At 66.0% G+C, this 26835-nt stretch overlaps 1 protein-coding gene across 3 annotated transcripts in view; it reads right to left on the bottom strand.

Annotated features, from left to right (window-relative positions):
* AFDN (afadin, adherens junction formation factor) overlaps positions 1 to 26835 on the bottom strand; it is a gene marked incomplete at its 5' end in the record, with an annotated part of 67601 nt that overhangs the window by 15135 nt on the left and 25631 nt on the right. For 2 of the 3 annotated variants that reach the window (XM_084228517.1, XM_084228518.1), the window contains 14 exons: positions 5758 to 5844; positions 7526 to 7629; positions 10924 to 11122; positions 12076 to 12219; positions 13361 to 13626; positions 13921 to 14015; positions 14599 to 14744; positions 15450 to 15470; positions 17042 to 17247; positions 17350 to 17411; positions 18847 to 18962; positions 20803 to 20872; positions 21383 to 21645; positions 22152 to 22246. In XM_084228517.1, coding sequence (XP_084084643.1) covers positions 5758 to 5844; positions 7526 to 7629; positions 10924 to 11122; positions 12076 to 12219; positions 13361 to 13626; positions 13921 to 14015; positions 14599 to 14744; positions 15450 to 15470; positions 17042 to 17247; positions 17350 to 17411; positions 18847 to 18962; positions 20803 to 20872; positions 21383 to 21645; positions 22152 to 22246 — 1874 coding nt within the window. Of the gene's footprint in view, positions 1 to 5757; positions 5845 to 7525; positions 7630 to 10923; positions 11123 to 12075; positions 12220 to 13360; positions 13627 to 13920; positions 14016 to 14598; positions 14745 to 15449; positions 15471 to 17041; positions 17248 to 17349; positions 17412 to 18846; positions 18963 to 20802; positions 20873 to 21382; positions 21646 to 22151; positions 22247 to 25747; positions 25793 to 26835 lie in introns of all 3 variants that reach the window. The other variant, XM_084228516.1, reaches the window with a different exon arrangement.

The following is a 26835-nucleotide window of genomic DNA, read 5'->3' on the forward strand; positions in this document are numbered from 1 at the left end:
GGTCCGTCCCCGCGGCCTGAGAAGGGACTGCAGACCCTGGAACAGCTGCCTCGGGGCAAGCCAGGGGCTTCAGACACAGAAACCCACCAGAGACTGGAGGGCTCGGAGCCCCGAGGCCCTGAAGACGCGGGGCAGCCGCCTGGTCTTCCTCGATGGACGTTCAGCGAAAGTCACTGAACAAGACAGGACAGACCGCCCCACCCTCAGGGCCATGCCCTGTCCAGTGGCCGTTCCGGCTGGGGCTGGAGACCCCCACTTCTCCTCCCGGGACCCCGGCAGCACGGCCGGCCAAGGAGGCCCTCGAAGCACAGCTGCTTCTTACTTGGGCTTTCAATGACATCAGAGCGAGGTTCCCGCTGAGCTTCAGCTCCGGGCAGGTGGCCACGCCCACACCCCGGGGGCTTCTGGAAGGATCCTGTGACTCCGGTGAGAAAACCAGCCTTTCGAGGAGGCGCCGACAGCGTCCAGCAGCAACGCCAGCGACGCGGTCTCCTGGTGTTAGCGCAGCAAACACCGGATACTTTGAAACAATAAGCCCGGCCCCCCCATTTCTGGTGGGCTCGAAATTACTTTTCAATACAGACAAGAACTCCCACTGCAACAGGAGAGACAAGCGCAACGGGAGAGCCGTTCCTCCATAAAGCCCCAGCCGGAGAGATGCAGCAAAAGGAGGCGAGTGTCCTGTGCCCTCAGTGGGCCGCGTGCCGGTCTTGAGTCGGGCCCCCGCAGCCTGGTGGCAGCACTTGCACCCCACTGTCACCCCCACGACGGCCCTGAGAAGCGGCTCCCCGCGGCGGGTGCGGACCTGAGGCCTAAGGTGCAGTCACGTCCTTCAGCCCCAAGGACGCCCCACGGGCCGCGCCCCCGCCCAGCCCCCACCCACCGTCACCTCCGCGGCTGGTTTAGGGCCTCGTGACAACGCATCGTCGCCAACAGTGCACCGTGAACTAAATGTTTTTAAAAAACACTCGGGGTGCAGGGCAGACTGCACAAGCAAAAAATTCTGATCTAGAATATTTTGGGGGTACTCGGGCTTTGGCTGACAGCTGAATCTCCGAGGCGTGGTCTCAACCCCCTGCTCTCCATCACTGGTCTCCCTTCTCACACGTCACCATCTCGCCAGTCTCAGCCCCCACAGACGCCCCTGTCTGCAGACGCCCCGGCCCCCGCGCGCCTGTGTGACCCCCGCACCGCACACACGCCCAGCCACACCCTGGCAGCAGCCGCAGCAAAGCAGCGCGGCGTGGAGATCAGCCACTGCAGCGCCCCTCGCTCTGAAGACTTTTGGCTTTTCACCCAAACACCCCTAAATTTGACACCCTAAGGGGACCCCCTGTCTTCACCCAGCCTCGCGGCCGCGCCTAAAACATCATCCTGACTGGACGAGACGCAGTGTGGGCCCTCCAGCCCCTGGCTGCCCGGCAGCTGCCCGGGGCGGCCGCAAACTCACTCACGTCACAAACACTCAGCTGCGGCCTTCGTTCTGAACAGCGATGCAGAAAACCATCTAACCCTACGAGGCTGACTCACGGCAACTCTGCTCCTCTCCTGCCACCCCGGGAAACGGGCCGAGAAAGGAGGCCCCTCCGCTCTGCGACCGCGGCCTGGCCCGGGCCACAGGCCACATGCGGGAGCTGAGCGGCCCGGAGCCCCCGCCAGGCGTGAGCGCGGCCGGGCCACGGCTCAGGGGGGACCTGCACCGGCTCTTGCCACGTCACGGCGCCCTGGGCACGCCACGCGCGATGGAGCAACACGCTGTACAAGCTGGTTTCACTGCTTTTTCTTTTAAACTTTTTTACACGCAGCTAACAGCAGCTTTCGGGTGACGTGGCTGACACGCTGCCTATTCTGGGAGAAAGTGTGTGATCAGGCAGGCAACCGAGAACAGCAAGACCTTGTAACACGACAGTGCCCAGGCCGACGCCCCACCCGGGCGAGCCGGCAGAGCACCCCAGGACTCGGAGCCTGTGGCCTAAGGGTTGTCTGCGAGACTCTGGGCTCCGCTCGGTGGATGCCACCGGGGACAGGGCGGATGGCACGCGGCCTCATGCCAGGATGCTCGCTGCCCCTCTGCAAACCAGTCCCGTCACTGTTTCGATCGACAAGGACTCATCTCCACCAGGTGCCCTCAAGGTGGTCCCCAAAGCTCTTCCAGACACTCCCACCTTTCACCTCCCCGCCGCCACAGCAGCCCCTCCCTGCGGACGGGAGAAGTAAGCTCCGATTCTCTGTTCCACCCCTTCCAGGCAGCCTACAGACACGTACGCTGGCGTCTGGAACCGCGCCTGTGGTCTCCCTGCTGTCTGTGGAAACGAGCAGGAAGCGCAGCGGTTCAGAATGACCCTTCTCTCATTCAACAAAAGCCTCTTCAGAAGGTCCCTGGAAAGCAGTGACATGTTTCAAGGCATCCGGAATCACGAATTTCACTACATTATCTCTGAATTCAGTCCCACAAGCTTCAATGCTAGAAGTGAGTTCTGGAACCTCCAGGCACACTGTCCCCCAGGAAGCACAGTGTCCACGGTGCTGCGCCGCGGGCAGCTGGCCCTCGACCCCCCGGACTGCGCACGAGGAACAGGCCCGCCCGGCGGTGGCAACTGGAGGGGGGGAGACCACGAAAGCCTGGAGCCAGGTCCCTAAGAGCAGCAGGGGCTGCCGCCTCGGGCGGGCCTCACCTGGAGGGGGAGCGCCTCCTGAGGAAGGGCAGGTGGGTGTGGAAGGGGGGTGCTTGGGGGAGGCAGGACCAAGAAGCCAGAGGAGAGGAAAGAGCCGGGACGCCGCAGGAGAGCGAAGGGGTCAGAGCAGGTAGAAAGGGCTCCAGGAGGAGGACGAAAGGCAGAAGCCGCCGGGCACGCGGCCGGGGAAGCGCACGCGACAGGGCCTGGGGGAGGGGCTGCTGGTACCTCACTGTCATTCTCGCCTCTGGGAGGGAGAGCAGTCCTCAGGCCGGGGCTCAGCGCCGTGGGAGCGGACAGTGGCGGACAGTCGGCCGCAGCAGGGCGCCTCCCCAGCACAGTCAACAAGAAGGGAGGGGCAGGGCAGGGCGGAGGAGGGCCCGCCAGCCTTTGTGCCGGGAGCTGCCGGGAGCCGCTGGGACAATAGGGGTGACCTCAGTGGGCCAGGAAAAGCCACCAGGCCCCAGGAGAACTGCCCACCGGCCTGGGCAATCGCTTCCCTGGTCCCCCAAGTTCATTCTAAATCAAAAACGACAAAAGCTAGCCTCCGGTTTCAGAAACGCTGTAAAGCACCCTCCTTCTGGAGAGCTCTCACTGCCTCAGCTCTGAAATAACCAGTTCCACAACTCGCTCCCACCAGGGGCCCCAGCGCGGGGGAGCAGGACGGCGGGGCCGCACAAGTCTGGGCTGCTGGGCAGGCTGGGCCGGCCTCTGCTCCCCGGCGCCCAGCCAGGGGCTGGATCGCAGACGCTGGGGCTCAGGCAGTGACCGGCTGGGCGAGTGGCCCTGGGGCCTCCTGGTGACCTGACAGGCAGCAGTAAGGGACAACTGCCCAGAGGGCAGCTGGAGAGGCTGGGCCAGGGGAGTGACCCTTGCCGCCCTCTGCCTCGGCCCAGCAGAGCCGCGCCCACGGGGGGGACAGGCAGCCGGAGTAGCCGCCCCGACGTTGCCGGCTCCCGTCACGTCAGCACTGTCTGAACTCAGCGCTCAGAGCTCCAGCTCTCGAGCCATTATTAAGTCAGCAAATATTACTCTTTTCTATAATCTGGTTTTATCTTTGTAACAAGAACACAAGGAATGCTCCACATTGATGGGCTGGGCCCGGGGCCCCGCTGGGCCGAACGGTGACCTCAGCGCTGGCCAGGAAGAGCCCCCACCGCGGGCGCCCCGGCGGCAGGAACCGGCACTTCCTGACCTCGTTTGTTTGTTCGCTGGTCTCTCCCACGTGGCCGTGAGAGGGCCTGGAGGGCCAGCAGCGCCCCCGCTCAGACTCAGACTGGCGGCCCTGCTCCCCCCGCGCCCCTCCCCGCAGCCCGGGGCCTCTCCCGCCCCCTCGCGCCAGGAGCACAGGCTCCACGCCTGCACCTCCTCCCTCCCGCAACCATTTTCAAATAAAATAAAAGAACCAACCCCCGTACGTTCTAATTGCCGTCCTCACGGCGACTCTGAGAAAAGGCCGAGTGTGAACACCCGCCCCCTGCCCGACGTGGCCGAGGGCGGTGGCCACCACCCCAGAGCTCCAGGACTCACGGCAGGGCTGTCTCTCCGTTCAGAGAGCGGCCGGCTCCCTGCGCCCGCCCGGCCCCTGAGAACCGGCAGCTCCGACACACAGAGCAGCCAGCGAGGGCGCAGCTGCCGGCCGCTGCCCCCCCACCCCCGCCCCGTTCACGGACAGGCCCGAGCGGGCCCGGGAGAGGCTTCCTCCCACTCACCGCAGCCACCCGCCCCCCACGCCGCGCTCGACTCACCGCCAGCTCGGTCCTCCCGACAACGGAGAACCACATCCTGACCCGCGGCCCGAGGCCTCTCGGCCCCGGGCGCTGCACACGGGGCCTGCGCGGGCCCACACGGCGCTGGCGCGGCGACCGCAGGGCGTCTATCAACACGACCCAGAGCCACGGAGCACTCCGACTCTTACGTAACCAGGCGGCTCCGATTTGCCTGCACTTTGTACTTTATTAAACTTTAAAAAGAACTGGAAAAATAAAAAGGAGGCAGTTGTTTGTAACCTTAAAACCCAAACTAAACAGGAAGCCTTGGGCTGTCCGAGAGGAGCAGGCAGCGGCACAGACACTTTCCCAGAGCAACTTCTGCAAAGGGAAACTGCAGGTCCACCCTTCCAGGCCGCCTGGACTCCCTCAGCCGGCCACAGCAGAGGGGACGCAGGCTGCGTGCGCAGCCAAGCCCTACGCCAATCGGGAGAGCCGCAGGACGGGCCAACAGAGACCACGGCGCCAGCAGGACAGGAAACCGCGTGGCCAGCACAGGGCTACGGGCTGACGCCGGATCAGTGGCCTCGGGCTGGGCTGCAGGACAGCACGTGCTCCCCAGCGGACCCACAGTACAAGGCAGGGGCCAGCCCCGCCCCGCCGCCCCGGCCTGCTCCCCCCACGGTTCAGAGGCAGAGGGGAGCTCCACAGCCAGGCCCACAGCTCTCGGGTGGCAAAGGCAGGCCCTGCCCTGCTAGGCTCCAAGCCTTTGGCAATGTCCTCCACTGCCTCGGGGGCAGACGTGCGGGGGCGAGAGGGACAGCTCTCGGGGCAGGGGTGCAGCCCCAGCCTTCTCCCTGCCTCGAGCTTGCAGCACTCGGGGGGCCGCCAACCAGGGCTGGCTGCCTGGCATGAGCAGCGAGGTCGGCACTGGGGACACGGGGTGAGTGATTTTCTGGGCCTTATGCTGCTGCCCGCGGACCCAAGACACTGCAGGTGAGTGGGAGGAAAACGGACCCCAGCCAGCCACCGCGCCAGAGACCCGCGTCTCAGGCCACGCGGGTCCACACTTGTGCGGCAGGTGCCACTGTCCACGCCCCTGGGACATCGCCGTGCGCCTGCGGGGAGGCCCTGCCGAGGACAGGATCCGCCGGGATGGGCAGGCTCTGCCCACGCACGGGGCTGGCAGCGCCTTTAGTTTCCCAAGGCGCGGCACCCTTGGCCCCTCTCCACGGCGCTCACACCTGCTGCCAGGGGCCCCGCCCTCCCAGAGGCGAGAATGACCCGGCTGGCGCGGGTCTCCTCAGGCACACGCTCCTCCCACAGCTGCACCCGAGGCGCCGGCCCCACGCAGGCCGCAGTGTCGCACCCACCTTGGCCGCCACGATGCTGAGGCCCATCCCGTTCTGCTTCTTCAGGGTCACGGTGATGACTTCGGGCTCTTTCCTCAACGGGTGAGTCTAAGGACAGAATCAAAGGCTGTTTCACCGTGGAGAGGGGAAGCTGCCAGGAAGCAGGGAGAGCAGGGGGGACACACGCGCCAGGAGCCTGACAGGTGACCCCGAGCGCCGTTGGGCCACACGACACTCCCAGGGCCGAACTTACACCACCACACCCCCAGCATCATCGGGAGCGAAACTAAAGATCTGCCTGTGTTACCTCCAGGAAGAAGTGCCCGGGCTTCTGCAAAGAAACTGAGCCCCATTTTCCACCCGATGGGGAGGGCAGCGACAGAAGCGACCCGCGCCTCTGGCTCTCGGTAGTGGCGGCCTCAGCAGGGCCACGCAGGGAGCAAAGCCAGGCACCGGGCGGCCCCGATGGGGCTGCGTGAGGCCTGGTGGGGGGGGGGGGCTCTCGGTCGCAAACGAATGGGAGCGAGGCGGCCACCGTGGCCACAGCGGCGCGGAGGGGACGCTGGGGCGCACAAGGGCGCACGGCCAAGGGCCCTAACACGACTCGCCCGCCCAGGGCCAGAGCCAGAGAGAGCACCCTTCAAGGGAAGCAAGACGAGAGGACGTCAAAACTGCTTAAAGCCAAGGCCTCGCTCCCGAGGGCCCTGCACACACGCAGAGCGCAGAGCGCCGGCGTCTCCCCTCCAAGGCAGTGTCCCTACCAAGCCCGGCAGGGGAACTGCTGCTGTCACCTGGGGCTGGAGGAGCCGCCTCTGGAGGACCCACTCGGAGTGCTGGGGGTGGCGCAACCCCCGTGGGCGGCCCCTCGCTGCGCAGACACCGCGGCTGACGGCGTGCTCAGGTCAGGGGCCGCTCGCGGGACGGAGGCTGTGGAGCCCAAGGGCCGCGGCGCTGCCTTGCACCTCTCTCCTCTGGGTCCGAGGCGAGGCCTGGCCTGGCCACGTGGAGGCTCCGGACAGCCAGCCTGGGCCTACCCGCTGAGGAGACTCGCCCCTCCTTCCGGGACCAGCAGCGGCCTGCACACTGCACTCTGGCGCCGAGGGCACAGGCGACCGACTGCCACGCCCACAGCGAGGTCACCCACGGCGGCCTTGACAGACGTGTGCTCACTTCTGCTCGGCCCTCGCTGGCCCCGTGACTGGCTTGGGAGCCGAGAATGGCAGTTACAGAAAAATATTTGAAGTAAATAAAATGTACCAGGCAGTTCAAAAGGCAGCGGTGCTGTGTCGGCACCTCCCTGGACGGACACAGCAAACACGCCAGGCGGGCGGGCCGGGCCCTGGGCCTGCTCCCGCTCTGCCAGGCCGGAGTGTCCTCACTTGGTGGAAAGTCTCCGCGGAGCAAAGCGGAGTGTCCCTTATGACCGAGCGGCAGTCAGTGCCGGGACTGACCCCGCTGAAAGACTGGGTGGCAGCCAGCGCCCCGACGCGCTTCGAGAGGGCAGAAGCGCGGAAAGAAAATGCTTTTCCCAAAGAAAACCACTTTCTGGTGAGACGCATTAGCCGACCACTTGCACTCGCTTCTAGACCCGGCAGCGTCGCGGCTGCTGCGCGTGAGCGCGCATGAGCTCGATTTTTAAAAGGACCTTCGGTTCAGACACCACCGCTAAAAACCGGCATAAATTACGGGTGAAGACGTTCACACAAGCTGGGGCTTGAAAGGAGACGGGAAGGCGCTCTGCCCGTGGGCGGCGCTGCGGACCCCTCGGCGCCCACCCCGCGGTACTTGCCAGCTCCGAGCTCTCCCTCGACAGGTGGCTCTCGTAGTCGGCACCTTCAAAATAGATGGTCCACGTCCCCGGGGAGCGCGCGTGGGGCACCAGCCTGCAGAAGCCTGGGGAGAGAGGGCGCCGTCAGTGTCCCTGCCGGCCCCCCGCCTCCAGCAAGGGGCACACGCGCTCGAGCGCTTGCGCTTTGACACCCCGAGCTTCTCCAGCCCCCGAAGAGCCCCCTGGACATGCAGTCCTGTCCCTGATCGTGGTGCAGCGACTTCCCAGACCAGGCGGAAGGGTGAAGCGACTTCCCATCTAACTTGTCCCAGGGAGCATTTTCTTGTTCCCCTTATTTTGCCATTTATGTTTCCCACCACTGCTCCCCATCCCTGCCCCTTCTGCCCCCCAACCCGGGGCTCGGGACGTCCTCTGGTCTCTGAAGTGTCTTACGTCCTCGCGTGGCTGGCTGGGCGGCGTTTGCTCCTGTTGCTCTGACTTACTGCGCCGTGCACGGCTCTCCCAGACCCCCTCCTTCGTGTTGAAAACAGCTGCATTTCACGCACGGCATTCTCTTCCCCGGCTGCGTGGTGCGCCACGGCACGCAGCTACCACACTCCTGCTCCAAGTGTCCACTGACGCTGCTGGCCCGTCCTGGCTGTCGTCCACACTGCTGCTGTGACCACTGTGGGGCTGAGGGATTTGTAAATTGATGGTTCCATGGTCTCTGGAATCCGCCCGGGAGCGGGGTTGCCGGTTGTGCCGTATTTCCATTTTTAGCTTTTTAAGGTAAATCCGGGTCATTTCCCACAACGATTTCTCCCGTTCCGTTCACAGCCACGCTGCAGCAGGCGCCCTTCCTCCACACCCTTCCCAGCACGGCTTGCTGGGGGGCTTGGTTCTCTCGGAGCGAGGTGGGGTCCGCACCTCTTCCCGCAGGGGCGATGAGCATTCACGTCTCTCGGCCTCTGGGTCTCCTCTTGGGGAAGGATCTGTCCATTTCTGCTGCGTATCTGCTAACCGGGCAATCTTTTCTTACTGCTGACCTGCATGAGTCTTTAAAATAGATCTTGAATATTGATCCCTTTATCAGCTGCATGTCGCATGAACGTGCTTCCCGTCCAACGGGGTGTTTACTGAATCATTCTGTCTTCTCTTTCCCTGCAGAGGAGCCTCCACCGCACAGCCACTGAACGGTTTACATGCAGCTCCCCTCACAGGGCCCGAGTCGCCAGGACAGCCCCTGCGGCCCCATGCGGCGCGCCGCCGTGGCCCATGGTGTTGCTGCCCTCGGTCTCCCCTCTACGTCCCTCGTCCCCCTGGAGTGTCCTCATGCGTGGTGTCGGCGAGCAACGCATGTTTCTTTCCTCACATGTGGCTCTCGCCCATCTGATGGCCTGGGGTGTCTCACCCCAGGCGAGATGTGGGTAGATGCAGGGTTATTTCTGGGCTGCTGATCCTCTTCCAGGCCACTGGGCCGGGCACCCGCTGCTGCGCCAACAGCCCCGCGTCACGGGCGAGCCTGGAGTCAGGCAACGGGCACCTTCGCTCCCCTCCTGGTCTTCTGGAGCTGCTTTTCAGTTCGAAGTTTCTGTGTCTCCTCGTAAATGTCAGCGCTTTGTTCCGTTTCCGTAGAAGCACGGCTGGCCTCTGGCGGGGAGCAGGGGCAACGCGCCACTCAGGCGCCCCCACGGGCCCGGGCAGTGCTGCCAGCACCGAGCTGGTGTGGCCTTCGCTGGGGTGTGTGTCCTCCTTTGGGAGGCTGACGCTGAGGTATTTAGCCCTTTTGGAGCAACTCTCCATGGAGCTTTCTCCTTAACTTCCGCTTCTTGGGGGCTGTTGTGTATAAAAGGTCACAGTCTCGGGTGCTGGCTCTGTGCCCGACCCCTCTGCTGCGTCCCCACCAGCGTCAGCAGGGTCGAAGGACCCTCTGCAGACACCGATGGCCCCGCGTCCGTGTGGCGTCCACCCCCTCTATTTCCTGTGTTTGTCTGAAGGTTCCGGCTGAGACGTCCAGCGCAGGTGAAACGGAAGTCACCACGGGCACCCTGGTCTTGTTCCCGATCCCCAGGGGAAAACACCCCACTCTCCTGCTGGGTGTGGCACTGGCCGCTGCTCCGTGGCTATGACCTTTACTGCACCAAGCCGGGCTCCCTGCTGCTCCCACCCTGTTTCGAGGTCTCGTCGCCATCAAGGGTGCGGGACCTTATGGAACACTTTCCGTGCACCTATCGCGAGAAGACGTCTCATCCTCGCTGTCTTTGCGCCATGCGTCACTTTTCTATCATGCGCCTGAACAGGAGCCTGCGAGGTCTGGGAGAAACTACATCTGGAGACCTTACTGTGCTCAGCCTGGCAGAGGCCGGTCCCGCACCCCGAGCCAGCAGCTGTGCGCATGACAAAGGACACCCGAGCAGGGCTGTCCGTCCCAGTGCTGACCCCGCGCGTTGGAAGGAGCCCAGCAGGCGGCAGCCCCGTGAAGGTGGGGAGGCCCAGCTGAGTCGCCCCAGGGCGCGGAGGCCCAGCCCGGAAGCCGGAGGGCACCGAGCCCACGGTGCGTGCACTGGCAAGAGGGCAGGAAGGTCCAGCCCAGCCTGAGCACAGGTCCTTCCTGGTGGGCTCTCCCCTCGGCCCTGTGCGTGGGTGGGGTGTCTGCAGGAAACGTGGACTGCACATCTAGGGGGTGTGAAGGCTGGTGTGCATGGTGGACACACGCCAGGCGTGCCAGGCCAGCGCAGCCGGGCCCACTCTGGGGTTGGGGGCTCCTGACAGAGCCTGGTCAGGGGCCGCCCCAGGCTCTGTCCTGTCCTGGGCCACAGCAGAGCCGGCCCCGCCCCACCACCTTGCCCCCGAGGCCCAGGCCGGAGGCAGGTGCAGAGCCCCTGCCTTCTGAGTAAGGAGCTGCTTCGGAACGTGAGCCGAAGGGCCAAAGGGCTGGAGGATCGCGATGGAGGGAGTGTGGTCAGTGAGACGCGCGAAGGCCCTGGGCTTAATCCTGCCTTTCCAGTGCTGGCGCTTGCCAAAGTGGGTCCTGCACCCCTTGAAGTTCCCCAGCGAGAAGCGGGAAAGACACAGAGCTGTCCAGTACTCAGGCCTTTTGTCACGACACATGCCCAGGGAAAGGCAAAGGAGGTCAGGAGACGAGGGCAGCTGAGCATGCCAGCGGCCATCACACGAGTCACCGCTGTCAGGGGACCGCCACCCCTGTGCAGCCCACACAAGCCTGGTGCAGAGAGGGCCGGGGCGGTGCCTGTCCCCCCAGGGCTACACTGTCCTGCTGACCACTCAGCCCACACTGCGCGCTGTTGCAGAGGGGCCCCCACTGGCCGGGCCAGCCACCACCCCTGCCCGCACCCTTGGGGTCCCAAAACATGCCCAGCGCACAGCCCGTCCAGACGGCAGTCCCGACAGGCCTTTACCTCTCTGGCACAGAGGATCTAGGAATTCGTGCAGACCGCTGGGGACGTTCCTGACCACGTCGCAGGAGTAGCCGTCCTCCGGCAGCAGGAAGGGCAGCTGCAGGTCGGGGTCTTCCTCCAGCTGCACCTCCCGGCCGTCGCTGCGCGCCAGTTCGTCTGCCGTGTTCTCGGCCACGCCCACCACGCTCTCGATCAGGTCCTGGGGGCAGAGGCCACGTGAGCGGGCGGTGGAGGGGCGAAGTGGCTGTGACGCGGGACGTCGGGCACGAGGCGCCTCCACGCGCGACCCAGGCCCCGCACCCACTCCGCATGCACCTCGCCACAGTGCCGGGGCCGCCGCAAGAAAGTGCTTCTCTCCCTTTCGAAAGCAAGATTTTGCCCTTGCACAGCTGTTTAGCTCCCAGGGGCTAAGAACTGCATGTTTGTAGCACCCGGAGGGAAGCTGACAGGACACTGAAGGTGACCAAGGCAGCACGGACGCGCCCACGCTCCCAGGCCACGCAGGTTTTCCTTCCGAGTCACAGGTGACGCCGCCGTAAAGCCCTTTCCTCACCGCACCACACCACACCATGAGCTGCTGGCTCCCCACCGCACTGCTCAGGCCCGGGCGCCCCCTCCTCCCATGGGCTCCACCAGCGTCCCGCTCCTGCCCCGTGGCTGGGCACACCGCAGACGGTGGCCCTCCCACCCCTGGCAGCGCAGCACACCCCAAGGACAGACATGGCCAACGTGGGCCCCAGGGGCCAGGGCCTTTGCTCTCGCCTTGCGCTGGCACGAAGCCACCCTGGGGCCGACCCTCCAGCCCACCCCGACGTGACCTGCCCCCCAAGGCTGCATCAAGGCCATGCCTTGGCATGCTATGCACCTATGGCCACACACTCGAGGGTGCAGTGGCCTCGGGCCACACCCCAGGCCCATGGACACCGTGCGGCCTGCACCCAGCCCCAGGCCGCACCACACACGGGGCTCCAGGGCAGCATCCCAGCAGCCCCCGCCAAGGACACCCCCAGTACCCATGCCCTGGACTAACCCCGTGAATGTGGAATGCTCTGCCCCGGAATGTGGGGCTTCTGCCCCGCCCTGGCATCAGGTGCTCTCCTGAGGCAGCCATGGCGCCCTCGGGCCGGGCCGAGGGCGGCAGCACCCACTCACCGCAGGGATGAAGGGCTCATCGGGGGCGCAGTGGTAGTTCTGCAGCAAGGCCTGCAGCTGCAGCGAGTTCAGCTTGAAGCAGGTGCTGCTGATGTTCGGGACGTCGCCCGGCGCGTACTTGTCCATGGTGAGCAGAGTGGTCGCCTGTTCAAGAAAGAGCGACACGCAGCCTCGTGGCCTGAGGGACTTAGTGACCAGTCCCTGCCGTGGGGTGCCCTGAGCCAGGAATCTGCCAGCTCAATCGCGGGAGCCAGGCACTGTCAAGGGCTCGGCTCCCCCAACAGCCGATGCTGCCCGCAGCCCAGTGCCCGGAGGCCTCTCACACACATGTGGAGTGAGAACCTCCCACTCGTGGTCACGAAGTCGTTTAAGGCTGGGGGGTGTCTGGGCAGAGCCGCCCTGCAGGGCCCGTCCACGGCAGCAGCCACGCAGCGCAGCAGCGGCTCAGCACACCGCCCCGAGGCAGCTTCCGGGACCTCTGACCTCTTAGCATCTCAGACACCCCTGAGCACGGGACGCCAGACCAGCAGGCTCCTGGCCCTCGCCCTCTGTCCTGGCCCGGAGTCCTCTGGGTTAGCTTGCCCCCGTCTCTCTCTCTCTCTTTCTCTCTCTCTCGTCTCTACATTTTAGGGGTAACTTTTCTGTATCCACTGCAGCGTCTGCTTTGTGGCTGCTGGCTCTGGGATGCGTTAACACACATTTAAGAAACGTACCACAGTGTCTGAGTTTTAACTGTGAAGCATTTACAACGGCAAAACAAATGCATCTGTCAATTTTAAAATCCACTGTTGTTGTTTTACTGTCCGTGCTATTTACTGTCATCCAGACACTCCTACAATTGCATCTTATGGCGTCGGTCTGAAGAGCGCGTTACTACCCATCCGCAAACCGCGATTTGAGCTTCCAGAGGGAGCTGTCTGAAAGGGGCCTCACGGCACTCAGGAAACAGGGCTGCTAAGGAATGTGGGTTCTGCAGGTCGCCATCACCCCAGAAGTGGGGGCTAAAAAGAGGCCAGCAGGCCCAGTGGGATGCTCCATGAGAAGGTGGACATGTGGGGTGCCCTGTGGGGCCAGAGCAGAGATCGGGGTGCTGTGTGCCGAGCCCCAGGAGGCTGGCGAGGGCCAGCAGAGCACCCAGGCTGGACAGGGCACCCAAGCGTGGCGGCCCCAGGAGAGAACACACCTCTTCTGCTCGGCGCAGCCCCCAGCGGGGACCTGCTTCACGCTCACCCCCGAGCCCCGCCCGCGAGCACACTGGACTCCGGCAGGCCCGGCAGTGACCCACCTGCACGATGCGGCTGAGGTGGCAGTCGGCCGCCAGCTCCAGGCCCTGCTTCTCTGCCCAGGCCTCCACGCGGCCCAGCTGTTGGCGGATGATGGCCCCCCAGTAGTGGGAGCACAGCCCCGACTCGGGCTCGGTGACCAGCCGGTTGAACAGCCACATGTTGATGAAGTGGAAGAGCTGGGAGAACAGCTGGATGGTCAGTGCCGCGTTGACTCGGCAGCGCCGCAGCAGCGACATGGCGCCCGTGAGCGTGTGCAGGACGTCATCTGCGGGACACAAGGCGCTCAGCGGGGGGGGGCACTGTCACGGCCTCGCGCAGGGGAGCCCGGGCGGCAGCCCACTGAACCCAGGCCACAGCGAGACATGCCCAAGTGCTCGTCTCAGACTGTTCTTCTGCACGAGACACGGGGCTCAGACAGACTGACCGCAGAGAGAAGACAAAGTCCAGCAGGACGGCTGCGTTGCGTCAAGTGCCCCCCCAACAGTCAGATGCGGGGCGGGGGGAGGAGGCCCCCCAACAGTCAGATGCGGGGCGGAAGGGGAGACGCGGGCATCCTAACCGATTTTTGGCCTCTGCAAGCTGTTCTCTTCAGGGTCGTCCAGGAAGGCCGGCATGTAGTTGCTCAGTTCCGTCTGCAGACAGTGGACCAGGAATCTGAGAACATGGAGACAACACAGATTATCTCAGCGTGACGGGGCTGTGACCAGGTGTGGCCCCACATGACGTAAAACAATCTGGCTGTTTAGGAATATTCTCCTTTTAAGAAACGTGATGGCGGGCCTCCCCTGGGGGCGCAGCGGTGGAGCGCTGGGCTGCGAAGCTGCCCGCAGCCTCTGCAGCGCCGGTTCGATCCCCAGCCTCCGGGCGAGGGTCCCACAGGGCGCGCAGACCTCTCCTGCCGCCCGCTGCTCCCCTCAGCAGTGTCCTTCGGTCCTTCTGCCTGCTCTGCGCCCCGCTCTGGCTCTGGTGGATTCTCTCACCCTCCCGCACTTCTGACTGTGCCCAGTGCTTGTATAAATAAATAAATAAATATTTAAAATACGTGGCTGCATCAACCTCTGAATCCCTGAAATAGACTCCTGTCACCGAGCTCAATGGAATAAATCAGCATTTTGCACGCTCCTGGATGCTCCTCTTCAGCGAGGCCACGTAAAGCATTCACAGTTCGCTTTACAGACCCCATCAGAACACGACTCCATCCTGCACGGACCAGGGCACCCCAAAGCAGGCTCCTTACTTGAAGGCCACCTGCACCAGGTGCGCCAGGACGTCCTGGGCATCCAGAGTGATGCGGCTCAGGTCGCGGTCCTGCTTGATGAAGTTGAGGAGCTCCGACGCGTTCGCCATCCAGAAGGCCAGTGCCCCCGCGATGTTCTTCTGTTTCTGTAGACAGAGCGCCCCGCCGTGAGCAGCTCAGGACACACGGATGCCACGCAAGTGAGAAGGCGCGTCTGGAAAGCTGCTGAGGACAGACCAGCACCTTCCCGCGTCCCCAGGCGGCCACCACAGATACCAGATACTCGCAGAGGGGTTTGGGAGCCCGGTCGCGGTGGCCATTAGGTCACCGCTGCCCGCTGGGGCCCGTGGGCAGAGACGCACGGCTCTAACTGCCAGCGTGGCTGGAGTCGGTGGGAAGCGACATGCGCAGACCGCCGCCGCGTGGGCACGCGCTATCTGGTAGTCTGTGACGGGCACGCATGTGCCCGTGGGACCCGCCACCGCCCCGATTCTGGCAGTTGCTGGCCGGACGCCTAACAACTCAGCATCGGGCGCTCATCTGCCCCCACCCTGTCGCCCAGCCACGGGTCAGGCAGGGCGACCCCAGATGAGATCCAGAGAGTGGGAGCCGAGGATAAACAATCAAGAGAAGAAACAGAACTTTTGTCATTTCATATCCACACTGAAGTGCGTTAAGCAGAGTTATGAAATGCTGAGAAGGCTGCAGTCAGAGGTTAGGTGCTGCATGTCGAGGTGCCGAATGAGTGTTATGGCTGCTCGGTCAGTGGCCGGGTGCTGTGTGGACATGGAAGCAGCATGAGAAACTTGGCCAAGCCAGCGCAGCCGGGGCAGCCCCAGCAGCACGCCTACCTGGTCACCCTGGTCTAGCTCCTGGAGAAAAACAGACGAAGGGGAATCAAGCAGAACGAGAGAAAGACACTTGTAAACAATCATGACAGTCAGAAAAAAAAATCACAACACTGACATGCACGCACAACGTAAGGCCGCGGGGTCACGCGGCCCCCAGGCTCCCTTCCGCAGCGGCTCTGAGCAGCTTGGGAGGCGACGCCAGGGCTGGATCTACGTTCCCAACCCCGCGGCGACCGGTGGCCCAGGCTCCTCTACAAAGGCGGGAGGACGGACACCCGCACACCCAGACCATGCGGGACGGCGGGGGGCCTCTGTCGCCTGGACCAGAGCGTGTCCGGTCTCCTCACGTCCCCTGCCCGGGCTCGTTCACGGGGGTGAAGGACTCAGGAAAGACCATCAGACCCAGTGAAAACTCCAAAATGTGCTTCTGTCACAGCGTCCCCTGGCCCTGAGCGTGACACTGTGCTTGGTGGAAACCAGATCTTCACCAGCGCGGCGCCCACAGCGGCCTCCACCACAGTTCTGCTGTGGGGCGCGGGGTCCCGCCAACCACACGCTGACCCCGCATCTGAGGCGGAAAGAACAGCTCTGCTGGCAGGGACGCCACAGACTCGCTTGCGCTCAGTGAGCAAGAGCCCATCAAAACAGCCTGAGGACAGGCAGGTTCATCACGAGAAAGTGGCTCCACAGATCCACACGCAAAGACAAGACAATGGTTCTGAACGAAGAGACCCACGTCCGTCTGTGAGGAAGTCAATGTAACAAAACGCGTCTCAATGAAACGACCTTCCTTCTCCAGCTCCTCAGCTGGGCGAAGCCAGCCCGGCCCCCCGAACCCGCGCCAGCCCCGGCACAGAGCAAACACCCCGCAGCCCCTGGGAGGGCAGCCCGCCAAGGCTTGCTGAGCACCGGCCCGTCCGCCTGGCGGGCCCGACGGGGAGGACGCGGCGTGTTCGGCCCAGTCAGCCAACGTCCCAAGCCCGGCCGCCTTTGTGGAGACAGCACTGACAAGCGACGGAAAGAATTTTTAAAAACCTGCTCATTTACTTTAAGGACCAGAAGATGACACCGTGCAGCGTCTGTCACTCTGGGAAGAGGCTACGTCACTCCCGGTGACAGAAGTGCTCAGAGGAAGGCGCTCCGCCAGAGGACACCCCGCCTGGAGCCGCCCCGGAGGGGGCACGCCACTCACCACCAGGCCCGCGTGGGCCGGGCGCAAGACAGCCAGCGCTCCAGCAGCTGTCTCGGCCTGGGGAAGGGGCGCCCCTGCTGCGGGTGCCGGGGAGGAGCTGCCTGGCAGCCGTGCGGGGCGCAGCCGTGTGGGGGCACGTGGCCCTGGAACGGCCCTTCACAAGGGGGGCTCGTGGTGGGCACACTTCATTCCCATACATTATTTTTCACACCATCTCACCACCTTCTCGGAACTACTACAACTTTAAGGGCTCCGTCCTGACCAGCGCATCAGCTTGTGCAGTCCGTTCCCTTACGCTGTAAGTTACAGGAAAAACACCCGAAAGCGTGGAGTTTCTTTCCAACTTTTGAACTTGACAGCTGTCGGCGCTGTTAGCACGACCGTCACGGTAGCGAATTACCTGGATGACGCCTTCCATCATGCTCACCATCTTGTTGACGATGGCGACCACCTTGTGCGTGCGCTCCGGGGGGCTGGCGTCCGGCCTGTACTGGCTCGACAGCACGTGCCGGCAGGCCATGTACAGCACGTACGTGGGCGACAGCTTGAAGTGGACCGTGGAGCTGTTGGTGTAGTTGATGATGGCAGACAGAAACGAATCTTCAGCTGTGAAGGATTTCAAAAAAGAACAGAAACAATCACGAAAGTCAAATGGAGGAAAATGGAACGAGAGATAACTTACTAACGATGGAAAGTGAAATTACTTACAACTCTCCCTGAATTCAATGCTTGCAGGCAGAATCAGCTCCGGCCCAGGGGCATCCTGAGTCCTGCAAGAAGCAAGACGACCAGCTCGTAAAAGCAGGTGAGCCGGTCATCACTGATGCGCCGCAGCTCGTGCCCAGGTTTCTTCCTGGGTGGTTTCCCGACCCTGTCTGCCGGCCGCTGCTGCAGCCAGGACACCCCGGGAGAGCGCCTCGAGCCCAGCCAGGCCCGGCGTGGCGGACGGTATCTGCTCCCCCGAGAGCAGACCTGACGACGCGCCTCGTCAGGGACCAGGACGCAGCACACCTGCCATCGCGGGGCTCGGGCAGCAGCGAGGACATTGCAGTGAAGCAAGGAGGACCAGGACCTGTCAGCCTGCACAGCGGAGAGACGGCAAAGAGCCCGACCCCGCCTTTCTCGCCAGAGGAAGAGCTGGCCGCGGTGGTCCCCTCCGGCCGGCAGCATGACGCCTTCCTGCCACCTGTCCACGCTGAGGGCTCCCGAAAGCCACGTGGGCCCGCACCTTCCAGCATGCTGCCCGACACGACCTCAACAAGCGACCACCCACAGCCTGGACACAGAGCAGCTGCCATCGGGGGCGCCTAAGCAGCAGCACCGTCTGACCTATGCCCGGTAGTCAGGGTCCAAGTCATTCCAAGATCAGGTGTTATCTACCTGCCAGACACAGAAAGGCCACTTACTGCATCTAATGAAACTCACACAGCAAACACAAATCCTGGAATGTAACCAAGAGCCCCACACAAACAATAAATAAATAACCCCCCCAAAAAAGGCCCAGGAGTCCCACATGAATCTAACTACCCCCGTGGAAAGGCTCCTACTAAACGCCGCGGCGTGGAACGCCCTCTGCGGGACGTCGAGCAGCGATGCCCTCCTCCCGGGCCTGCCCGAGAGGCCTGTCCTGGCTGGCCACCTGCCTCAGTGGCCAGATCTGGACGGGGGCAGTGAGGTGGGCCTCATGGACAGTCTGCAATAGGCCTCGGAGGAAGCCGGCCCCTCTGGGCCAGCAGCAGAGGGCGCCTCACCGTCCACCAGACACGGCGTCCATGGTCACCGGTCACAGGCAGCAAGGCAGGGGGCAAGATGGCGTATTTAGGACGCGCTGCTCAGCAGACCTAAGCTGCGATGCAGGCCTGAGCCCGCCTGTGGGGCCTGGAGTGAGGCCGCAGAGATGCGAGTGGACCCTGTTTCTCTGGCCGGGCCTCGGCCCCACACCACGGGTGCTGAAGCACCTGAGTTTCCGCCAGAGCGGGCAGAGGGGCAGTGCCACCTGAGCAGAGAAATGACCCTGTGCCGGCCCAGCAGGAGCCGCCTCGGGTCTGCACAGGGTGGCAGCGGCGGGTGGCCAAGGGGCCCGCCGGGAGCGCAGGGAGGCCAAGGCACAGCTGCGGGGGCAGCTTTCTCCCGAACCCCAACACGACCAGGACGTGTGCGTAAGCACCAGACACGCGGCCAGCCCCACCCAGCGCCACGGCCCACCTGCTCTCCTGCCGCCGGCGCTCCTGCTGCTCCACGCGGACCATGGGCTTCACCATCCCCCGCTCGGCCGTGCTGCAGGCGGAGGATGCGCGGTCGCCATCCAGCCGCGTGGTGCTCTGACCGGAGAGAAGGCAGGTCAGGTGACAGAGGCGGGGCGGTGCGCACGGAGGAGCAGGATACAGGGCGACTGTGCACAGTGCAGCGAGGACCCGAGACCCCCTCGACACCCCGCCCGCCCTCAGCTGGACGCTGGCCCCAGACGGGCAGAGGCGGCTCACAGGGCTCTCCTCCGGCCTGGCCGAGGGCGTCGCGACACCTGGGGAGCACTCTGTGTCCTCCACCGACACGGGCAGACGCGCACGGCGGTGACGGCGCCCACTCCGCCAACTCGCGCAGGCAGTAGCCTGGACAGTGCCCGCCGATGCATGCGAAAGCCTCCGGGAGGGCACCAAGAGCAGCGTCTCGCTCCACCTGGGCACCGAGTGTGGTCAGTGTACCCGTGTCCCCCCAGAGGCCACGCTGGGCTGCATGAACCTGTCCAGATTTTTACATTTTCTGTGAATGTATCTGAACCACCCTTGTAAAATGAGCCTTTTGTGTGTCTTAAACATCCTACCATCGTCCTCCCGATACAGACGCGGGACATCTGCGTGGCATTTCCGGTCTCACCGGGTCAGCGTGTGCCCTAAAGTGCCCGTCGGCACAGAGGCCACAACTGCCAGTCTGTGCATGGCCGGCCCAGGACAGCGAGGGCTGAGGGGAACCGACCCTGCGCAGCCACAGCCCCCATGAGCATCGCCTCCACCCAAGATGCAGCCCCCAGGCCGGCCGGCTAGTCACACGCAGTGGCTGCGTCCTCGCTGCGGAGACTGCCACACACGCATGGCCTCAGCGAGCCAGTGGACCGACACCCACGGGGCTTCAGAAGGGCCCACCGCCGCGTCCCGAACAGCAAACACAGACCGCGCACCAGCGTGTTGGTTCTCTCCTCAGCGTACCGAGCATTCCAGGTCAACGACCTGTTTTCTTAAGAAACTAAACTCTCTGACTCAGTGGTGTTCAGCTGTGGGGGCCCTTCCGAGGCCCCCGAGGCAGCAGGCACCTGCCTCCTCCCTCAACACACGGCCCAGTGCCGGGAGGGCTCACGCAGGAGCGCAGCAGGGCTGTGGGTGCCCACCGGCCGCCGAGCGCGCAGGGTCACAGCCGAGGCATGAGCGCGCTAGGGAGAGCCACCGAGCTGGAGCCCGGCCAGGGCCGGCCTGCACGTGGGCACCAGAAGCCCGTGGACGGGCACGGCCGGTGAGGCCGCACAGGGCAGGCTGAGAGGGACCCGCGCGGGAGCCGTGCAGCAGGCGGACGATGGAGACGCCGCGGGCCGGGAGGCCGGGCCCCAGCGGAGCAGAGCGCGCTGCCTGCACGCATCAGAGAGGCTGTGGGGGAGGGAAGGCGGGAGAGGCCCACAACGCAGGCGGCCCCCACCCCGGGCACACAGGCCGCCGGCAGGCCCGCACGACCTCAGGGCAGGGGCGGCCAGGGCCCCAGGCTGGAGGCAGAGGGGAGAGCCCTCTGAGGCCGAGTCCGTGCTGCCCCTCCGAGGCGGGAGGGCGGGTGTGGCGCCCGCTCCATGCTCAAGGCGAGGAGCCCGCCAAGTCCACGGTTGCTGAGGGGCCCCCGGGCTCTCCGAGGGGCAGCGGGTGGCAGCAGGGAGGTGAGGGAGGGAGCCGTGGGACACGGCCCCGGTGACCACCATCGGGGCGGTCAGTCAGCTGCCCGGAGCCTGACCGCCCACATGGCCTGACAGAGGACGGGGCCGTGCAGCCACAAGGCCTGCCGCCAGCACGGGCCCCGGGAGGAGGGCAAGGGAGGGTGCACGTCCAAGCCCAGGCCCCGCCCAGGAGACTGGCTGCCCGTGCGCCACGGCGGAGGCCGCCCGTCCACACCGCGAACCCCACCCACCTTGCTGGTCGGCAGCGACGTCCCACCGTGAGCGTCCCCGCCCAAGGCGAAGGTCGTCTCCTGAAGGGCCCTGCGGGGCAGAGAGCACAGGCGTGAGCGGGCCCGGGCAGCGGGCGAGGACCCCGGGAGGTCCCAGGCGGCGTCTCCGCAGCGTGCGCGCTGGAGGCTGACACGCTCGTAAGTTCATGAGCTTCTCCCGCTGGGGGAGACGCCGCGTCCTCAGGGTCCCGTGGCTTTGGGAGGACGGACAGAAGGGAGGAGCAGGGAGGCAGCGCTTTCCAGCGGGGCTGGCGCCCGAGCAGGCCCCTCACTGGCCCCACGGCGCGTGGGCCTTCGCAGGAGCCACGAAAGCGCCGGCCGTAAGCCAGAGTAGAGGGAACTGGGGACTAGGCCGACGTCAAGAGCTTCTGTCTCTTCGACCCCCTGAAACCCGCCCAAGTCAACAAGAACCAGAACCGCAAGCCCCACTTTGAAATTTTAAAACTTCAAACAAAGCTAAACTTAGCCCCCAGCCCCGGCCCCCCCCAACCAGGCTACACTAGGCATCCCCGCAAGGCCCCAGCGCGGCGCGGGCAGCTACCCAGGCTGGGGCCGGGAGCCCCTCGGTGGCAGGTCCGTCTCCCCGGGCCGCTTGGCCAGCGCGTGGTCCTGGCCAGGGTCCACGAACTTGAACACGTGGGTGGCCCCGAACTGCACGGTGACCCCGCTCTGCAGCATGCTGGTCTCGGAGATGCGCTGCCCGGCCACGTAGGTCTCCGCCTCCACGCTGCGCGGCGTGACGGTGACGACGCCGTCCATGTTGGTGAGGTCGCAGTGATGGGGCTGAATCCCTGCTCCCAACAGCTGAGAAGGAGCCTCCGTCACAACCCACGCAGACTTAGGGAGCCTGCAACCCCCGTGACGAGGGGAAGCCTGCCCCCGGGCGCCTCCCTCCAGGGGCCCCCTGACACCCTGCAGACGAGCCAGCGCCGCGATCCGGACGCGGCTCTCGCCCAGCGTGGCCCAGCCGTGCCGACAGGCGCCCACTCTCTGCCTCAGCGGGGGAGGAGGGAGGCAGGGGGAGGACGCGCAGAAGCTGCCCCATCACTGCAGAGGGAGGGGCCGCTGCGCCCATGGGCACGAGGGGCGCGCCGGCCATCTGCACCCGGAGACGTGCCGGCCCTGCTCCTGGGCCAGGCCCCCGGCGGTGCCCACCTCCAGGGAAAGCGCCTGGTCCCAGGAAGACGTCGCCAGAGCCCACACGTCTGGGGTAGGCACAGACACCCCCCGCCCAGGGAGAGCGCGGCCCAGGCCCCGGAGCCCAGGCCCGGAGGTGCCGCCCCCGCGAGCTCCCGGGCGGGCGGCCGCACCTGGATGGAGCTGTCGTCCAGCTTCTCCGTCCCCACCTCGGTGACGCTGCGCTGCAGGCGGTACAGCTTCGGCCTGTCCCTGGAGTCGGAGCCGTCTGTGGGGAGAGCGCAGGCCCCGTCACGCGGCTGCCGCGCAGAACAGGGAGCGGCCTCGGAAAGGACGCGCCGTTCCCCGTTCTCCGCGGTTTCCGCACAACTTCCCGAGTTTCCGTCACACAACTCCGCTGGGCAGAGAAAATTCAGTGGGAAACGAACACGCCGGCCTTCACTTAATGCCCTCAGAGGCAGGGACCACCCTCCCTCCCGACATCCCCCATCGCCGACGCCCTCCGCGGCACAGTCCTGCCAGCAAAGACCACGGGGCACGCAGGGCCGCGGACAGCCTGGCACGGGGGGCGCACAGCCCTGCCGCTCACCCCACGTCTCCTGGGCCAGACACCAGCTGAGGCCCACGTGAGCCTCGTGTCCGCTGTCGCCGGGAGACGGAGACGCCGCCGGCACAAGGGCCCCGCTGGGGGCAGGGAGCTGGGGCGAGGGCAGCGGGGAAGCTGCCTTGGGGTCGGGCCACGCCTCTCTGAACAGGGACACCGCGGCTTCCCTGCGCACGCTCCGCGGTGGGGACGTGCGGGGTCGGCGCCTCCCGCTGGCCCCAGCGCAGCGGGCACACAGGAACGGCCTCCCCGGCAGGACGCCCCAGGCTGGCCCGGCCTGGGCCAAAGCCTCTTCCCAGGGTCCAGCGGACGCCCTGACCTACCTCGCCGGCACCATGACAAGCTTCAGCGCCTGCCAGTTGGAGGCTCCAGTCCCCAGGACCAGGAGCATAAGCCGGGGCCCAAGCTGGCGTGTGGCGCGCAGGGTGCGAGGCTGCTGCCTCCGCCTCCCTCAGGAGAGGCCCGGCGACAGGCGCGCGCCGAGCCGCTGCAGCCGACTTCGGAGTGACAGCCGGAGCCACGCCTCGGGCTGCCCCTGGAGAATTTCCACACGGGTGGAGGCAAGAGGAGGCGGACGTCCTCTTGCCTGTGCTGCTCCCGTCTGCCAGGACCGTCCCTCCCTGTGCGGTGGCAGCAGAAGCCTGCTGAGCGCCAACGCCATGGCCTGACCTAAAATGAGTGCCGGAAGGGCCTGGGCTTTCCCTGGACACGGGCAGCCGCTTTCCAGGCTACGAGCCCAGCCTCGAGGAGGCCTGCGAGGGCGTGGACCTGGGGCGGCCCGCACGGCTCGGCGTGCGCCTCCTGTCTCCACGAGCCACTCGGCAGCGTTTCCACTCCTGGCCCCCGGCTCGAGCCACTCGCCGGCCAGGCTTTCAGAGCCCCCTGGCCTCAGGCGGCGCCGGCCCGCAGCTGCTGCCCACAGAGGCTGCGTGTTGGCAGAAGCGACTGTCGGCGGAAAACCAAGGCAACAGCATGAAGGGCCATCTGGCCACACAGACGCACCCACAACAGCCACGTGAGCGAGCCGCAAGAAAGCAGCAGCAGAGACTGGGGGTCAGGACGAGTCCCCGCGGCGGCCGGGAGAGCACAGGCCGCGATCAGGGGGACGGGGGAGCCACACCGGCGCGCTCCGCTGCGACTGCTCCGGAAGGCGCTCTCCGGGGGACGTGGCACCGTGACCGTCCTGTCCACGACCGCGAGGGCGGCGGGAGACAGGCTCGGGGCCGGCGGCGGCACAGGCCGGCAGGACCGCGGTGAGCGCCGCCTCGGGCTGGAGGGAGGCAGAGGCGGTGCGGGGACGCTCCACCTGCCGCCAGCCCCTCCAGGCCCACCCCCGGGCCTCGCTACCGGCTGAGGGTCCTTGCGGGCAGCAACGGCAGACACAACTGGCCCCTGAAGCGCCCCCACTCTCCCCCCGCGCCCGACGGGCACCCTCCAGGGCAGCGCAGCACGAGGGCCCGCACGCTCTCTCGGGGCCGGCCCCAGGCAGCGGGCGCAGCTTCCAGAACCCGCCTGCACAGGCACACGGAGCCAGCAGGTTCGCTCATCCTTGGATTTTATCATTTTGCCTCAAAAACACACGATCTCTTCTTGCGTTGCAGACTCGGCGGGCACAAGGCGGGCACAGCGGCTGCCCGTTCCTCGCGCCTGCCTGGCTCTGCCACCCCCAGAGCCGCGCCCTCGGCTGTGCCCACACCGTCTTCCTCTCCACACCGGCATCGGGGGCCGTCCTGGTGCCGAGGGGATGCCTGTGCCCGTGAGGTGCGTGTTGGCCAGCGCACACACGCTCAGGGCACAGAGCGCGACCTCCTGGCACGCGCACCTCGCCTGTCTGCCGTCCTGCCCTGGTTGGGGTGAAGCGCGTTCTCCTCCTCTCTGCAGACACTCCCGGCCCGTCTGCCCTCTGCCGGCATCTGCGCGGCCAAGCCCGCCTGTGCCCTCCCTGGGCCATCCCCCAGGTGCCCCCGAGGTCAGCCTGACCGTGGCGCCCAGGGCCCCTTTTGGCCCCACGCCTGAGGAGGGGGAGCAGGCTTGCGGTCAGAGCACCCCCAGGCCGCCCGTCCAGGGAGCCCCATGAAGGCGACTCGCCAACGTTCCCGGGGCTCACGGAGGCCAATCTGCACGGCGTCCCCGCTGCGGCGCGGGAAGGACGGGGCGTCGGCTGCCCGGGGGCCGAGGACATGGGCAGCAGCGGGTGGCTGCCGGGGGCCGTCTCTGCAGGCCGGGGAGCGGACGCGCCTGCCCCCTCTCACTCACACCCGCAATTAGCCAACGCGTGGGCACACCGTGAGCGTCCCCCCGGGAAAACAACAACAAACACGCGCCTCGGGCTCTGCGGGTAGAAAGGGCAGAGCCAACAGCAGCGTCACGTGTTTATAGTTTTAAGACCAGAACCCTAGTTTGGCCAAAAATCCCACGAAAATCCTAAGTGCAGAGAAGCCGCGCCAACGCGAAATGCTGAGAGGCAACTAGACTTCGCGGGGCACAGCAGGCGCCTGTCGTCACGCCTGACACGTGAAAAACATTTACAACACAGGACGGGGCTTCCCTCCCCGGCGGCTCGGGGCTGAAGCACGCGCTCGGCCGCCCGCGGCCTCTGCAGCACGCGTCCCATCCCCGGCCGGCCAGGGAGCTGCCCACCGGGCGCAGCGGACCCCTCCTGTCTCCCCGCTGCTCCCCGCTCTGTCTCTGGGGAGTCCTCTCACCCCCACCTCTGGCCCGCGCCCCGGCTCTTGAAGAAACGTATCTCCCCGAGACCCACGAGCGGCCGCACTGTGTGGATGCGGCAGTGAAGGGCCAGGGCGTGGCTGGCCTTCCTCTTGGCCGGACGCCCCGCTGTGGCCACCTGGGCTGCCCCGGGAGCCCCCGTCCCTCCACACCTCTGTCCTCCTCGCTCCGCCGCCGCCACATGTTCTTTTGGGGCGAAGGGGAAGGAGGAGGCGGGAAAAGCTGCCGCCCGCCCCCGTCCAGACGCCCGCGGCAGCCCGGGCCGAGGAGGGAGGGGCGCTGGCGCGGCACCATCGGCCGCCGACTGGCGCGACGCCGACGGGCAGGGACGCGCGCACAGCAGCACCTCCCGGCCACCGCCGCGGAGGGCCCGGCCGCCCTCACCATCCACCGAGGCGCGAGCTCCCCCGCGGGAGGCGGGCGCGGGCGGGGCATTACCTTCGAGAGCGTGGCCGCTGAGGTAGGCCACGTGACCCCTTCTCCCTGCGGCGAGCGCACGCACAGGACCCAGGTGAGGCGGCGTCCGCAGGACAGAGGCCAAGCAGAAGGGAGCCGGAGAGACAGGAGAGGGAGAGCCGAGTGAGACAACGGTCAGGGGAGGAGAGGGGCGTCCAGCCAGCAGCTGTCGGGCTGCGAGGCCGAGCGCTGAGAGCAGCAGGACGGCTGAGGAAACACCAAGACAGCAGGTGAGTCACCGGAGGCAGGAGAGGACAGTCAGCGCCCGCGGCGGCCCCGCCCCTCCTCCCACAGAGCAGGCTCCCCCCGGACAGCCACGGCCCCCAAGCGCGCCCCGGACAGGCCCGAGGGACAGGCTGGGGGCAGGACACGGAGCCCTGGCAAGAGGCAACGTTTGTACACCGCCCGCCAGCCCGAGCCCGCGGCCACCTGCGCGAAGACCTGGAGTGGCCCCGGGCCTTGCTGGCAGCCCCCAGGGAGGGAAGCAGGTCCCGGGAGGGCGTGTGGGCCGCGAGCAGCTCTGGGCGAGCCCTGGGGCTCCCCTACTCACCGCCGCCCACAGGCTGAGCCCGGAGAGCTCGGGCAGGCCGGGGGAGGAAGCAGGACCCATGTCCCGTGCCGAAGCCCCGCGCCAGAGCGCTGCCCGCCTCACCCGGACACCCAGCGCAGGCAGCGGTCGAGCCGCAGTCCCCGGCCAGGGTGGAGCCTGTGGGGGCCCCCAGGCCAGCCAGGGGTCTGACTGCCAGAGTCCACGGTGAGGAGTCCGGGTCCTGTCGCGCCGAAGCAGATGCCCAGCCCGGCCAGAGACCCGCCATGCCAGCTGCTACCAACAGCCAGTTCTCTCCAGGCTCACGTCCTCCATTCTTGAAAAGGGTGATGTGGGGAAACAATCGCTCACTCCAGCACGTACACGCAGGCCCCACGTGCAAACACAATGCAGAGGCCGAGGCCCGACACAGACGGCCACCCCCACTTGCTCGGGGACGGCCCCGCACCCCGCCTGGGGCCCCGGCCGCAGGAGAACTGACCTCGCCAGCCACCCCAGCAGAGGCCCAGGCCATGCTGCGCCC

This window comes from Talpa europaea, assembly GCF_964194135.1.
Source record: "Talpa europaea genome assembly, chromosome: 2".
NCBI classification, from domain to species: Eukaryota; Metazoa; Chordata; class Mammalia; order Eulipotyphla; family Talpidae; genus Talpa; species Talpa europaea.